The sequence below is a fragment of the Cibotium barometz genome, chromosome 47, assembly GCF_041138505.1.
Source record: "Cibotium barometz isolate CiBa-2024 chromosome 47, ASM4113850v1, whole genome shotgun sequence".
Lineage (NCBI taxonomy): Eukaryota > Viridiplantae > Streptophyta > Polypodiopsida > Cyatheales > Cibotiaceae > Cibotium > Cibotium barometz.
Window position 1 is genome coordinate 10,552,865 of NC_141092.1, and position 14,317 is coordinate 10,567,181.

Here is a 14,317-nt window from a genome sequence, read left to right on the forward strand (position 1 = left end):
GCATGAAGATGTATATGCATAGATGTGAATGTGGATGTAGATGTGGATGTATAGATGTGAATGGAAATGTGGATGTGGATGTATGTATGTATGTGGATGTAGATGTGAATGTATAGATGTGAATGGGAATGTGGATGTGGATGTATATGAATGTGGATGTAGATGTGGATGTATAGATGTGAATAGGAATGTGGATGTGGATGTATGTATGTATGTGGATGTAGATGTGGATGTATAGATGTGAATGGGAATGTGGATGTGGATGTATGTATGTATGTGGATGTGGATGTATGTATGTATGTGGATGTGGATGTATGAATGAGGACGTGATAATGGATGTATGCATGTAGATGTGGATATATGGATGTGAATATGAATGTGGATGTGGATGTGGATGTATGGATGTGGATATGGATGTGTATGTATGAATGTAGATAAGGGATGTGGATGTATAAATGAGGATGTGAAAATGGAGGTATGCATGTAGATGTGGATGTATGGATGTGAATATGGATGTGGATGTGGATGTATAAATGAGGATGTGAATGTGAATGGGAATGTGGATGTGGATGTATATGAATGTGGATGTAGATGTGGATGTATAGATGTGAATAGGAATGTGGATGTGGATGTATGTATGTATGTGGATGTAGATGTGGATGTATAGATGTGAATGGGAATGTGGATGTGGATGTATGTATGTATGTGGATGTGGATGTATGTATGTATGTGGATGTGGATGTATGAATGAGGACGTGATAATGGATGTATGCATGTAGATGTGGATATATGGATGTGAATATGAATGTGGATGTGGATGTGGATGTATGGATGTGGATATGGATGTGTATGTATGAATGTAGATAAGGGATGTGGATGTATAAATGAGGATGTGAAAATGGAGGTATGCATGTAGATGTGGATGTATGGATGTGAATATGGATGTGGATGTGGATGTATAAATGAGGATGTGAATGTGGATGTGAATGTGAATGTGGATGTGAATGTGGATGTATGGATGTGGATATGGATGTGTATGTATGAATGTGGATATGGGATGTGGATGTATAAATGAGGATGTGAAAATGGATGTATCCATGTAAATGTGGATGTATGAATGTGAATGTGAATTAATGTGTCGACGATATGAGGAAATGGATGAGAATGAGTACACATTGAATGGAATGTGGAATAAGTAATGTGGACTAAGGAGGGATAATGTGGAAAGACGAGAGTTTGATTTCGAAACTGTATTTTGTGACTGTTTGTAAATGACTGTTTTATGTCAAGAATGCTGGGGAAGCATTTTGACCATCTTGTGGATTAAGGTCATGAAGACCTAACTGTTAAAGTTGCAACTGCTGACGGAGAGTCAATGGAGGACGTCTCGCGTAGCAAGGTCGACCGAGGTCTTGACCAGCCTCGGTTCGATTTAAATGGTGAGCTTCCGGTACGGTGGATGAGGGACCAAGGAAGCGGCCTATGAGTGAAGCGCTAGGTCACCTGCGAAGGATCCTAGAGGGTGCTGACCATACGGTGCTCGGGCTCTGGGTCGCCCAGGATACCCACACGTGCGTCGAGGAAGATATTGGAACAAGGAGTAAGAGTTGTTTTGTGAAACCGGGCATGGATCTAGTTGATTGACCTTGCTGGTCTTCAATGGATGAGTCCATGGCTCTTTATATGGATCTGTTGGTTGATCTTGCTGATCTTCAACGAGAGCCCATCTTGATTTTTATAAGTGATTATATTGCCAAGTATTATGGGCTAGGAACTATTGAAAAGGCCCCTGTGTGGACAGGTGGTGAGCGTTCTAGTTGCCAATGATGCCATAGATACTCTGATGAAGGAATGATGGGAAATTATGAATCAACCAAATAAATTGGAAGATTGTGATCAGTGGTACTATGGTTTCATTAAAGGATTGTTTTAAAGTTAGCTGAAGCTAAGAAAAAGGCAATTTCATATTGGGTGTGTAAGTGGCGTGGCTAGTTTTATGTTTGCATGAACTTCCGGCTAGGGGGCCTTGGAACTCTTTTCCTTGGTACCCGGGACAAAACCTAACCAAATTCCAAATTGGATCCCATCACTACAGTGGTTGGGCGGTTGGCTAACCCATGGGATCGGATGGGGTTAGGCTGGACTGATGGATCCATAAATCGAGACTCAACTTTTGTTTTTACGATAGATAAAGTAAATTCCGGATAGAAATTGTTCTATGGATAGGAATCAACGGCTGTGCCTCTTGATGGGGAAAAAAGCGTTGACCCCAATGATCCAAGTGCAAGTTTCTTCCTTGATTTGACCAAGTACCGTTAAAGGTGCAGTCAGATCAGTTGATCCGTAATGATCTTGACTACGTTAGAGTAAAGAGTTATCCTGGTGGAATCGCCCATGCTTTCCGAGTAAAGGAAGTTTTTCTAGTTTCGGTTTTGGACAAACCGACGGATTAGTCTCTTGTCCGGATATCCGTGGGCGAGGCCCCGAGTGTGAGACCCCTACCCACACATGATGTGCTACTTCCGCTGCTAGTACCCCGAATCCGTTGATCGGTGGGGAACAGGGATCTCACATCTACAGTTTGTACTTATGTATGTCTAGAGATAAATAGATGTTGTTCATATGTATAGGTAGTCTATGTGAGATAGATAGATGTTGTTCATATGTATAGGTAGTGTATGTGAGTACCATGTACACATATATGTGCAAATATATGCATTTACATAAGGATAAGTTGAAAATGCATATACATATATGTATACTTGATTGGTTCTATGCATGGGTACATATGGATGTATAAGTATGAATGCGTATATATAATGTATTATCTATGTGAACATATATATGTGTATTTGTATTTAGGCATATATGTGTGTACGTAAATATATATGGATATACATTGTAGATGTATGTGTATATGTGTATATGTATATATGTTATAAATATATGTTTATATGTGTGCTAGTTTCTAAAGTATGGATGTATGTGTGTATGTATATGCAAATAGATTTTGTGTGCGTAGGTAGAGAGAGAGAGAGAGAGAGAGAGAGAGAGAGAGAGAGAGAGGGAGAGAGATGGTAGCTTGCCACACTAGAAGGCTACTGGTGGGGCCAGCTATCTAGCTAGCCAACACCTCCCCACCAAGATAGACAAAAATCTAGTGGTGAAATGATTTGAAATATAGTACTTGCCACGAGGTCTTGGAAAGGGGGTAATGTCTTTTCTGATAAGAAACTATGGAATAGGGATGTTGCAAATGTGACTTTCTTTATCTTGCTATTTAATGAAGAAGATAGATGATATGGAAACCTAAAATTTTGCCTTCACATTTGAGCCTCATTCTCTTATATGCCTTGCCTTCACATTTGAGCCTCATTCTCTTATATGCCTTGCCTTCATATTTCCAATTTTAGAGCATTGATCATGTCTTGCATCAAAACTCTCAAATCTTTCCTTTCAGATGGGTTATTAATGGAGTGCATTAACGGAAAAAATCCAGGAGTTGCTATTTATGCATATTGCAAAGGAGATTAGCAAGATTTGTTTAGATTTTGAAGAGGATTAGAAGAGCATATGCAAGGTATGAGTTATCACCTTTATAGAACGGCTAGTGGACATAATCTTGAGCACATTGGCACATGCATTTGAGAACTCTACTCCCATTTAGAACAAGTTCATATTTTCAAAAATTATAGTAGTCCGCTGCTCCTTGATTGGTCATTGTCACTCCTCTTCACTCCTTCATGCTCTCGAGGATCATGGATGTGCATGGGAATGTATATTATGGGTGAAGATGCAAGGTTTGAGTGGGCATAGATCCTCTCTCTAGCATGGCTAGCAAGCTATAGCAAGAGCACATAAAAATTATGAAGAGAAGAGTTGAAATGAAAGCTGATTGGCTAAAGTAAGCTTTTGCTTTTAGATTAGGACTTAAAATTTTACAATCCCCCTGTTATACTTGAGGGTGCCAACTGTGCTGCAATTGAAAACCAAAGGCCAAATTGCCAATTCTCATTTCTAAATATTAATATGTCTAGTGGATTTATTTTGTCCTCACAAGTTGTGTATACTTGGGGCCTTTGATAGTTACTTGATTGGTTTGTATGAAAGGGTGATACCTTGGGTACTTACATCACTCGTAAATATTCATTGGTGTAGCAATTTGTGCTTATTTAATGCATTTGTTAAATTAGTTTAATTAATTTAGTTAATTGGGGACTAAAATTTGTATTTTCTAAGTGAAGAGGATTTTGATTGAAGCATGTTTGTGTGAATAAATGGGCCAAGGAGGACATTGGAGAAACGATCTTGAAGATGAGCAATGTGCACACATTAATTCAATTATTTATGCACACATTGTACAAATAATTTAATTCAATTATTTATGCACACATTTCACAAATAATTTAATTCAATTGGGGGATAGAATGGTTTAATTACTTTTGTACATTAATAAATGTAGAGTTTTTCCTATAATTCCTAGCCTTTACTTTTGGTACAAGAATTTCACCTCTTAAAGAAAGAGGAGCTATGCACTCTCTCATGCACAAAGAGGGTGTACATGCTTTTTCCTTCACTAAAAATGTAAAGGCTATGGCCTAAAGTTACTCCTTTAATAAATATAAATACCAATGTGTGCAAGCTAGAGCTAGGCCACACAATTTATTTAAATCTTTGAATATTCTCTCACCCATATGAGTTACAATTACAGGATACACCTTTGCTACCTTTATGCTCTTTGTTTCTCCTTTTTGAAAGAATGTCAGAATCTCTAGGATCTATGATTAAAATGCAAAGAATCAAAGAGATGTACTATACTCAACAATGATCATAAAGACACAACTAAGTAGGAAGATCAAATCATAGAATTGGAAGTTTAAAATTTTATTCATGTTAATTAACTCTTGTTTCTCTTTTTTGAAAGAATCGCACAGTCTCTAGGATCTATGATTAAAATGTAAAGAATCAAAGAGATGTAATACACTCAACAATGATCATAAAGACACACCTAAGATCATATCATAGAATTGGAATTTTAAAAATTGATTCATGTTGATTAACTCTTATTATAATGGAATCTAGTGTCTATTTTTCCTTCATTCTAATGTCAATAAATTTTGAATCTTTTATCCCTTGTGGTCTTGTGGCCTCCCTTCACATGTACCATACAACAAATGTTAATGCACTTACTTTAAGCTTTCCTTTACTTCACTCCTTGGTGCACTAGTAAGTGAACATCCTAGTCACATTGATTGCACTCGTAAGTGCATATCCTAGTCATATTGGTCTCTAATTTTAATCATTGAAGCATGGTGATAGTGTATATTGATGAAAATTTGTTGACTTGACTATATAACATCCCCAAGAATTCAGATAATGAGAATGACATCCGTTTTTTAAATAATGGGTGATTGAAATTGAAGCAACACATATCTCTCTCTGTATAGCACATGATACAAGTGTTCTACCTACCTTGCACATGCTTCCTCCTTACTAACATTAATATTTTATTTGTTAACTGCAATTTCATAATAATGATTATTTTATTTGATACAAGTGTTCTACCTATATTATTATTTTATAATAATTATTAAGTCATGTCTTTCCCTTTTGCCAACATTATTATTTAGTGACCACCTCATTTTTTTATAAGATCACAATAACTTCATTATTATTAGTATAAAATTAAATTATTTGCAATTCAAATAAACTACACTATACAAGTAATAAGTGACAGATACCACTCCTTTGGATGTGTTTATCTCTTTTAAAACTACTGATTTTGGTATTTAAGTTTTTTCCTTTAACAAGAGAGACAAAGAATATAACCTCACATGCCATAATAAAATGACAACAACATGTTTACATCAACATTTTTCCATTATGTGGCCACCTAATTTGTTCATATAAGATCATAATCAAGTTAAAAACATGACTTTTCTTTCCACCAACATTATTATTATTATGAGATTTAGTTACTTATAATGGAGTTAAAATGCACTATACAAGTAATAAGTTGTAGATATAAGTTTCGATCATTTGACTTGGGTCATGGGTGAAAGTTGCATCGTGGTGGTTGAGTGCACTCCTTTGTATGTTTTTTTCTATTTGAAACTACTTATTTTAGTATTTAAGTTTTCATCGTTAACAACAGAGACAAAGCATATTGAACCTCACGTGTTGTAATGAAATGAAAACAACATGCTAACATCAAAAGTTTCCCATTGGTGTGAATGCATTAAGTTATTTTTTGGTGTCCCTAAGGAGAAACATCATTTAATATGTCTAGCATAAACTTAGCAACATAGTCACCAATAGATTGGCCAAAATTTTTGTAGATGACTAGTTAAATTCACAAATTTATACATGATATCTATTGAAGACATGGATGAAGTTTGTTATGAACAACAATTTATTTTCTAGGCATGAATATTATTATTTAATAACAAGTTATTGTCATCCAACACTTATTGAAATTTAACCAATATATTGGCCATTGCTATTGTTTCTTACAAGTTTTGCATAGTTTTCTTCTTAGTCTCAACATTTGGTGGATTAACTTGTCATTGGAAAAAGACTCTACTATAATCATATGAGTGTAACACACACACACACATGTGTGCACGCATGCGTATGTGCACACAAAGTACAAAGTACCAATTTGGCTATATGAGGAATTTCTTGGTGAGCCTAAGAAACCAAGTTAGAATGTTAAAAGGAAAGAAGTGGTCTTACGTATAAAGTGGGGCTCAAGAAGAGAGAGATGGTCCTTTTCATAGGGTGGATGTCCTTCATCATTACCACATCTTGTTGCACTTTTTGACACCCTACTCCATGCATTCCTTCCTTCTTATACCTGTTTCTAAATGTAGTCTTACCTATAGTATAATTCTATGAGTTTAAAATGAACACACACACACACACAAATGTAGTATTAAAGTTCCAAATGGCTATATGAGGAATTTCTTAGTGAGAATTAGAAACAAAATTAGAATATCAAAATGAAAGAAGAAGTCTTTCTTATAAAGTGGATTTTAAGGAAAGAGAGTTGGTCCTTATCATGGAGTGGATCTCCTTCTCTCTAGTACCTTATCTTGTTGCACTTGCCATAGTGTAGTAGATCTCAAGAAAAGAGAGGTGGTCCTTGTTATAGTGTGGACCTCCTTCATCATTACCTTATCTTGCTGCACTTTTGACACCCTACATACTTTCCTTCCTCCTTATATCTATTCCCAAATATGGTCTCGCTTGTCCAAATTCATCCTCCTTAGCCCAACTTAGCACCTACCTGCCTATATGCTACATAAGAATCCTTGATTTTCCCTATCTTCTCAACCTTTCCAGTTACTATATTCTCCTTTGTTGTATAATCTTCCTTTACTGCTCTCTTCTTTGCCCTTGGTTCCACAACCTACTATACTCCCCTCATATGCTGTGCATGTTGTCTTTCCTCATCTCCACCCATCTGTTGCATTCCTTTAAGCTACTCCACGAGTCTTTTTAAGTACCATGCAAAATAAGACACCTTATTTTGTATTTTATTAAAATTATTTATATATAGTGAAAATTAATACTTATCTTTGAAAACTTCGTAAAAATGAAAAACAACATGCACGAGTATATAAATGTGTGACTTTATTTAGTTCTTCAAGCTAATTGTATGATTCTTTCGACATGAAATAATGGGTTAATATCTACAACCATAGCACACCAAGATATTATGGTAGTGCCCCACAATTAAAAAACATTTATGTTTGAATTAAATTTCATATTTTTAAAAAATTAAAATTTCAGCACCACATCTTCCACCACATCTTCCAATGGTATATGGTCGTACATGTTCTACCTAAATATGAGGTCCCAAAAAAATAGGGTGCCCTATAACTCTAAAAAAGGAAGTATGGGTTTGCCTTTGATAGAATCAAAAAGATTAACATCATCTAAAACATAAAATAACTACTATGGTGTCCATTTAATGCTAAGAGTTATTGCCCAAAAGTAAGAAAAGGGGCAAAAGGGGGGAGGTTTGGTGAGCGCATTTTTGTGTGTGTTCTTGGTGACTTTTCACAACTTTTAAGCTAGAAATAAATATCCATAGACTTGGCAAAATTCAAATAAAAAACATGATGGAAATATTTAAGGAATGAGAAAAAGTAAATAAAAATATGAAAAGTTCCAAATCTTCATCTTAAATGTGTTGCTAAATAGTCTTTTACAAGTGTGCATACAAAGTACATCCTCTTACTTTTTTGTTTTTAATGCCAATTTTTTGTATAACATTTTTGGCTATCTAGTTTCATGCTAACTAACCATATTAGCATCCTAAAGCCATTTTTATAGCTCAATGTATTTTTTATGGATCAAATAGAAGGTGAATGTTAAACTAATAGATCATATGTATGATGAGTGTTCAAAAAGGTTGTAACCATCAACTTCAGCTCAAAATTTAGTGATTAGATGTACATGGAAGCAATGACTTCAAATGATAGTGCATGAATCTCCACTATGCATGCTATGACCATGTCACGGTGTATACTTTTGTAAGTACCACATCATCACACTTTTGTATGTACCACATCACTCTTTTGTAAGTATCACAAATGTATGTCGGTGTATACTTTTGCAAGTACCACATCATCATTCATTATTATTGATAAACATAAAGAGCTTTGAGGTAATATAATAAACATTATCGCACACTTTGAGATAATATTGAGATTCTATAAAAAAGAAAGGGATCTAGATGTGTAGGAAGTAGAGTGTGCGAAGAGTGATGGTCATATATGCATTTAGATTTAAAATTGTATTTTGATCATGACATGCATGTTTAATGCCACTTACAATGGTTGTGAAAGGAGTGAAGGAAAAATGAAAGTGGAAGCTTTTGTTGTTGAATGACACGTGCATAAACAATCTATTACTATGAAGTATTCAAGCACATAAGGTCATGAAAGATAATGAATTCTACTGAAAAAAGAAAGGTACATCTCAATAAACAACACTACCTAACCTTTCACAAAAAGCCAGAGGACAAAAAGACTTCACCATTTATAAATATTCAAAGAGAAAAAAATTGAAATCGCGATAAGAAGGTTCAAGTAGTGCCAAAAAACATGAATAGTAAGCTCACAACCATGCACTCATAAGATTTAGTCTTGAAAGATGTCCAAAAGGGTGTTGCCACATAAGATTAAGTCTTAAAAAATCATCAATAGGGTGTTCTTGGCAACCTAAAGTTTTTATAATCGGCTATTGTGTCAAAATCTTTTAATTAGTGACTTGTTAAGGACCACTAACACTTGCCATTAAGATTAGTGTTTAATATATATTTTATTTTTTCAAGCAAAGTAGAGTGTTATCCCATGCCTCAAGTTGTGTGTCACCAACGGTCTTTTTCCAAGCTTATGCTTGCCTATATATAGGCATACACATTAATATACAAAGAGTTCAATCTAACTTTATGGTTGAAGTTATCTACTATAGGCATGGATAGGCTAGCCACCACCATTAAGCATATTCATGGCTTCCTCCACAAAGCCTTGATCTTCAAGCTCAACTTCGCCATAGTTCTTGTGTTTCTTACCATGGTTTTCCCTCAATTGCATTATTCAAACCTTGTGAGCATAGTTATGAGTTTGTGGAAGGCAATCAATGGGTTTGTGTTTCTTACCATAGTTTTCCCTCAATTGCATTATTCAAACCTTGTGAGCATAGTTATGAGTTTATGGAAGGCAATCAATGGGTTTTTCCAAGGCCCAGCTTCAATTTTTTTGCTTCTCAATTCTATCATAGTGACAATAATTGCAACCACAAAAATGGACAATGGGAGAAACCACTTAGAGCCACAAAGTGTGATTAAAACAACTGGAGATGATGAAGGTGTGATCAAAACAAGTGGAGATGATGAAGCGGTGCTTGGGAGGAAAGACCAATCAGAGCAAGAGAACGTGACTAAAGGAAGTGAAGAGGAAGGGGCGTTTGGGAAAGAGCAACTAGAGCCACAAAATGTGATTAAAGGAAGTGGGCATGAGGTGTTTGCAACTAAAAGTGTCAATAATGAGCAAGAGATTCATGGAGAGTTGTTGGCGAATTTGGCTAATCAAGAGACTAAAGTGCCCACAAGGAGGTTAAAGAAGAAGATTAGCGTGCCACCACCTTCACCTAAGAATAAGCGAATGAACTCTTCTTCTTCTTGTCCACCATCACTGTCTGCCAAGCAAAGCCCAATGAGAGGAGGAGGCTCTTTAGAAGAGGTTTGGTCAGCCATCCATGGTGGCGACAAAGCGGGCTCTGTACAAACTGAGCAGAAGGAAAAAGAGAGCCCAAATTCCGTAGTCTTGGAGAGGGATCCCTCCATGAGCTTGGAAGAGCTCAACCAGAGGGCGGAGGAGTTCATCGCTAGGTTCAACCAGCAGATGCGTCTGCAGAGACAAGAATCCATGCAGAGGCGGCACCTGCTCGACAGCAGACCCGGGCCGTTTTGGTAAATTAGGTTAAAGGTTTGAGTGTAGTTCATCGGTCACTCTATAGGCCCCCTCTGTATATAACCTCATCTTAAGTGAGAACACTACCCCTTCATATATGTGGTGTTAATCACACCTTCTTTGAAAAACACACTCTCCCTCTCTCTCACATAAAAGGCCATGATCCACCCAAGTTCAAGTCTCACTGTTGGGTCGTATATGCCCTCGTATTGCATTCTACCGACGTTAATACTTCTCTCTCTCTCTCCCTCTGCAAATAAACACAATTAATGATTATTTTCTTTTTCAATTCATCTTTATTGTACAATATAGTAAGTTGGTCTCATTCAAAACACAATTTATCATCTATGTTTATAATCTGCTTTGTTTATAATCTACTTTGAAGAAGGTGCACAACCAAATCTTGTCTTAAATCATTGTCATTATATAAGCAGTGACCCTTGATGCCATCATATATGTACTATAAAAGGAAAGGACTTGCTATCTCTCACCTTCCACACTTAGCTAGACAGGCATATTGTTTTGTGGGTGTGGGGTCTAAGTTGGCATTATAATAAGTGAGCCACACTTGTATAATAAATCCTTACCCTTGAGTATCCTAGCCTAGTCTTCACCTCTAAAAAATAGATCTTTGCATATTTAGTGTTAGATGAGAGTGATGGTGGCTTCTCATGGACCTTATTAACCTCCATTATGGCCACTTCTCAATCTCTAGCTAGCATTTCTCCTCCAGTTTTCATCATTTCTTTATCCATATTCTCTTTCATAACTCGTTCATCTTCAATAAATTGCTAGCTTCCAATAGCGTGACCCTCGTAGTTATTGTTATGATTGAAAAGTACATTTTCATGTCAAAAATTATATGCTTCATATGTTACACATTATCATTATGTCCACCATTGTGCTCGAATTCTATGCATGTTATGAAAATTTCATGATATAATTTAGAAGCAAGAAGGCATAGGGTGTTCCTTAAAGAAATCCATTGAATGCATCCCACAAGGTGATGATCCCAATTATTATAAATGTGTGTAAATGTAGGAAAGCCATAACAAGGAGAAAAGGTAGGGTGTATATATTTAAGGCTAAGAAAAGGCGATTCTCTCCATAGATTTCCTAGTTAATTATGTCAATACACATAGATATAGGGTAAATTTTGAACCAAGGATGACCTCAAGCATAATTAGTGGTTGTAAGTACTTAAAAACCAACTTGAGTACTATTTTAAACATGATTTTATATTGTTGTTTTTTGTCACTATGTTATCACATGGGTACTTGTAAAGAACCCCACACTAATGTGGATTTTTTCAACTTGAAACTAAGTACAATGTATGTGTGTATTCTAACGCAACATAATTTAGAACTTCCACTTGAATCCAAGTACTATCTTAGTGGGTGTCCTATCACAATACGATTTAGACATGGGGCTTTGAAGTGGATTTTATTTTTGTTGTATATGTTGTATATGTTGTATATGTTGTGTTATCAATTTTCTCCTTTGACTTTAGATGAAATATGAGCCTCTCAACTAATGTAGATATTTTTTCCATAAAAGGTACCTACAAGTATTTATTTGATGTACACATGTCATTTTGTCTGGTAATAAATACAATAATCTTCTATGCCTTTGTAAGCTTCGTGCTATGACTTTCCTACAAACTCACCATATTTATACAAGTGTCACTTACGAAAAAACTTCATCATTTTCATGGAACTTCAAATTTTCCTCTTCTCTAGAGCATTAGGTCCAATCAATATCCAAAAGCATGTCATCCACAAAATGATTTATCATAGATTTTGTTATTTCCATCTTTGATTTTGCTCACTCTTCAAAGTTCACAAGAGAGTTACAAAATAAAGTATTTCCAATGCATTTCTAATTTTTTATCTTTGTATGTTCTTTCAAGAGTTACAAACATGGTTGTCTTTTGATGGACCCTCACCATCAAATTTGTAGTTTACATGAAATTTTTGATAGTCCAAAATTACTTTGGCAAGTTTTTTTGAATGGTTTAAATGATGGAAAAAAACAATATGGCCAACAAAAATCAAGCATGGTTACAAAAACAAGATGTGTCATTGCCACCTTTACACTCTTTGTTTTTGGTCCCCCTTTACTTGAATAAATTATGCCATAGAATAGTATTTAAGCCCTTATCACAAAAAAAGAAAGAAAAATATTTAAGCTTCCACCCCTTGTGGCCTCCCATCACCCATATAATACAACAATCGTAAATACACTTAATTTGAGTTCTAGGACTACTTAGGCTCCTTGGTGCATGGGTAAGATACAACACACTTTATTTATACTTTTGTTACATGTTTGATTACCAGTGCTCTGTATAAAGACCAAGCCTTTATTTTTAAAGACCAAGCCTTTTGTTACATGTTTGATTACTAGTGCTTTGTATAAATAATTTCAAATCAAGTATTTTATAATGAAAAAGAATTAGAATACATGTTTTTGTGCATTTTCACTGGTTAATGAAGGGTGTTTACACATTAGAATAGAGCCAAAGCTAGAAATAATGGTAGCTCTTGGATTGACCCAATATACAACTTTTTACACATATTTCCCCACCCAAAATTCTCTACATCCTAATTATCAACCACTTCATGCCTAGTTTCGTCTTGATCATAGACAAGGGAGGTTGGTGGGTGGAAACAAGCTAGGTGACTAATTTTTAACCAATCAAATGCTTTCTCCAAGAATGGATGGGATAGAATGGATGGGATAGAAAGGAGAGGCTGGGTGGAAATGAAGTTATCAAATGCTTTCTCCAAGAATGGATGGGATAGAAAGGAGAGGTTGGGTGGAAACAAGTTATCAAATCCTATCTCCAAGAATGGGTGGAGTAATGTGTTAACAATTTTTGAATTGGGAATTCACATAAGTAATCATGACTTTTCATCCAATTACGTGTAGTCTGTCCTGCCTATCTTATGCCTAAACACATCTTGCACTGGGTATGCACGTTTTCAATCGTTCTAACCTTTTTTGTGCTTGGTATCCAATTTTTCAATCATACTGACTTTTCTTAAAGTTGACAAACTAGGCACCAAAAATTGGCTACCCATGTAATATGTAAACACCTGAAAGTTCTTGAATTGGAAAAATGCATAAGGTGGATATTGCCTCAAATCATGAACACTTAGATGGGCACACTTGTAGTCCTTCAACCTTTACACATATCACCAACCGCTACCTTTGATCTTACATTATGAGAACCCCATTTCATGAGAAAGTATCATACTTTTGGTACTTAGGCCTTTACACATCTTGCTCGCCTCCACCTTTCACCTTAATAGTGAGAATCCCTACCTGACAAGGATGTTGGCCATCCTCCTTTTGTCACACTCTCCCTTTACACATCTTGCTCCCCAATGTTATGAGCTAAGTTACGTTATACATTATATGATATTTGTTTCATTCATGAATAATAGTCAAATTATATGTTTACCATAATTATACAAGCATTTTATACGATGACACATCACATATAATGGATTATTCCTTTTGTAGCTTACTTTTCGATCAAAGGTGTTTTAATCTAAAGAATTTCTATCAAAAGCCTTTTGATCAAAATAAAATTCTATAAAAATAGCACCCGGATTTGGGGATCTCTTGCTTCATAGGCTTTGAGATGATCCCAAAAAAAAAACAAGTTCTACACCACTAGGGAAAAGAAAAAATATAATTGAAAATTTAAAATTAGATTGATAGTGTTGAAATGTAGAGAGAAAGAGACAAGACAAGAGACACATCATGTGTACGCTCCCAAAGACTGATTCATATTGAGGACAAGATACATATATATAGGTGAGATCAAG

General features: G+C 35.6%; 1 protein-coding gene across 1 annotated transcript; it reads left to right on the forward strand.

Annotated features, from left to right (window-relative positions):
- Positions 1–9,433: 9,433 nt before the first annotated feature.
- On the forward strand, positions 9,434–10,777 carry LOC147611359 (uncharacterized). The gene has a single exon (XM_086784430.1). The coding sequence runs from the start codon at positions 9,486–9,488 to the stop codon at positions 10,485–10,487; it is 1,002 nt and encodes a 333-aa protein (XP_086640556.1). The 5' UTR covers positions 9,434–9,485; the 3' UTR covers positions 10,488–10,777.
- The last annotated feature ends 3,540 nt before the right edge of the window (positions 10,778–14,317 follow it).

Coding starts and splice junctions, on each gene's coding strand:
- LOC147611359 (XM_086784430.1), top strand. CDS start 9,486: ATGGATAGGCTAGCCACCACCATTAAGCATATTCATGGCTTCCTCCAC.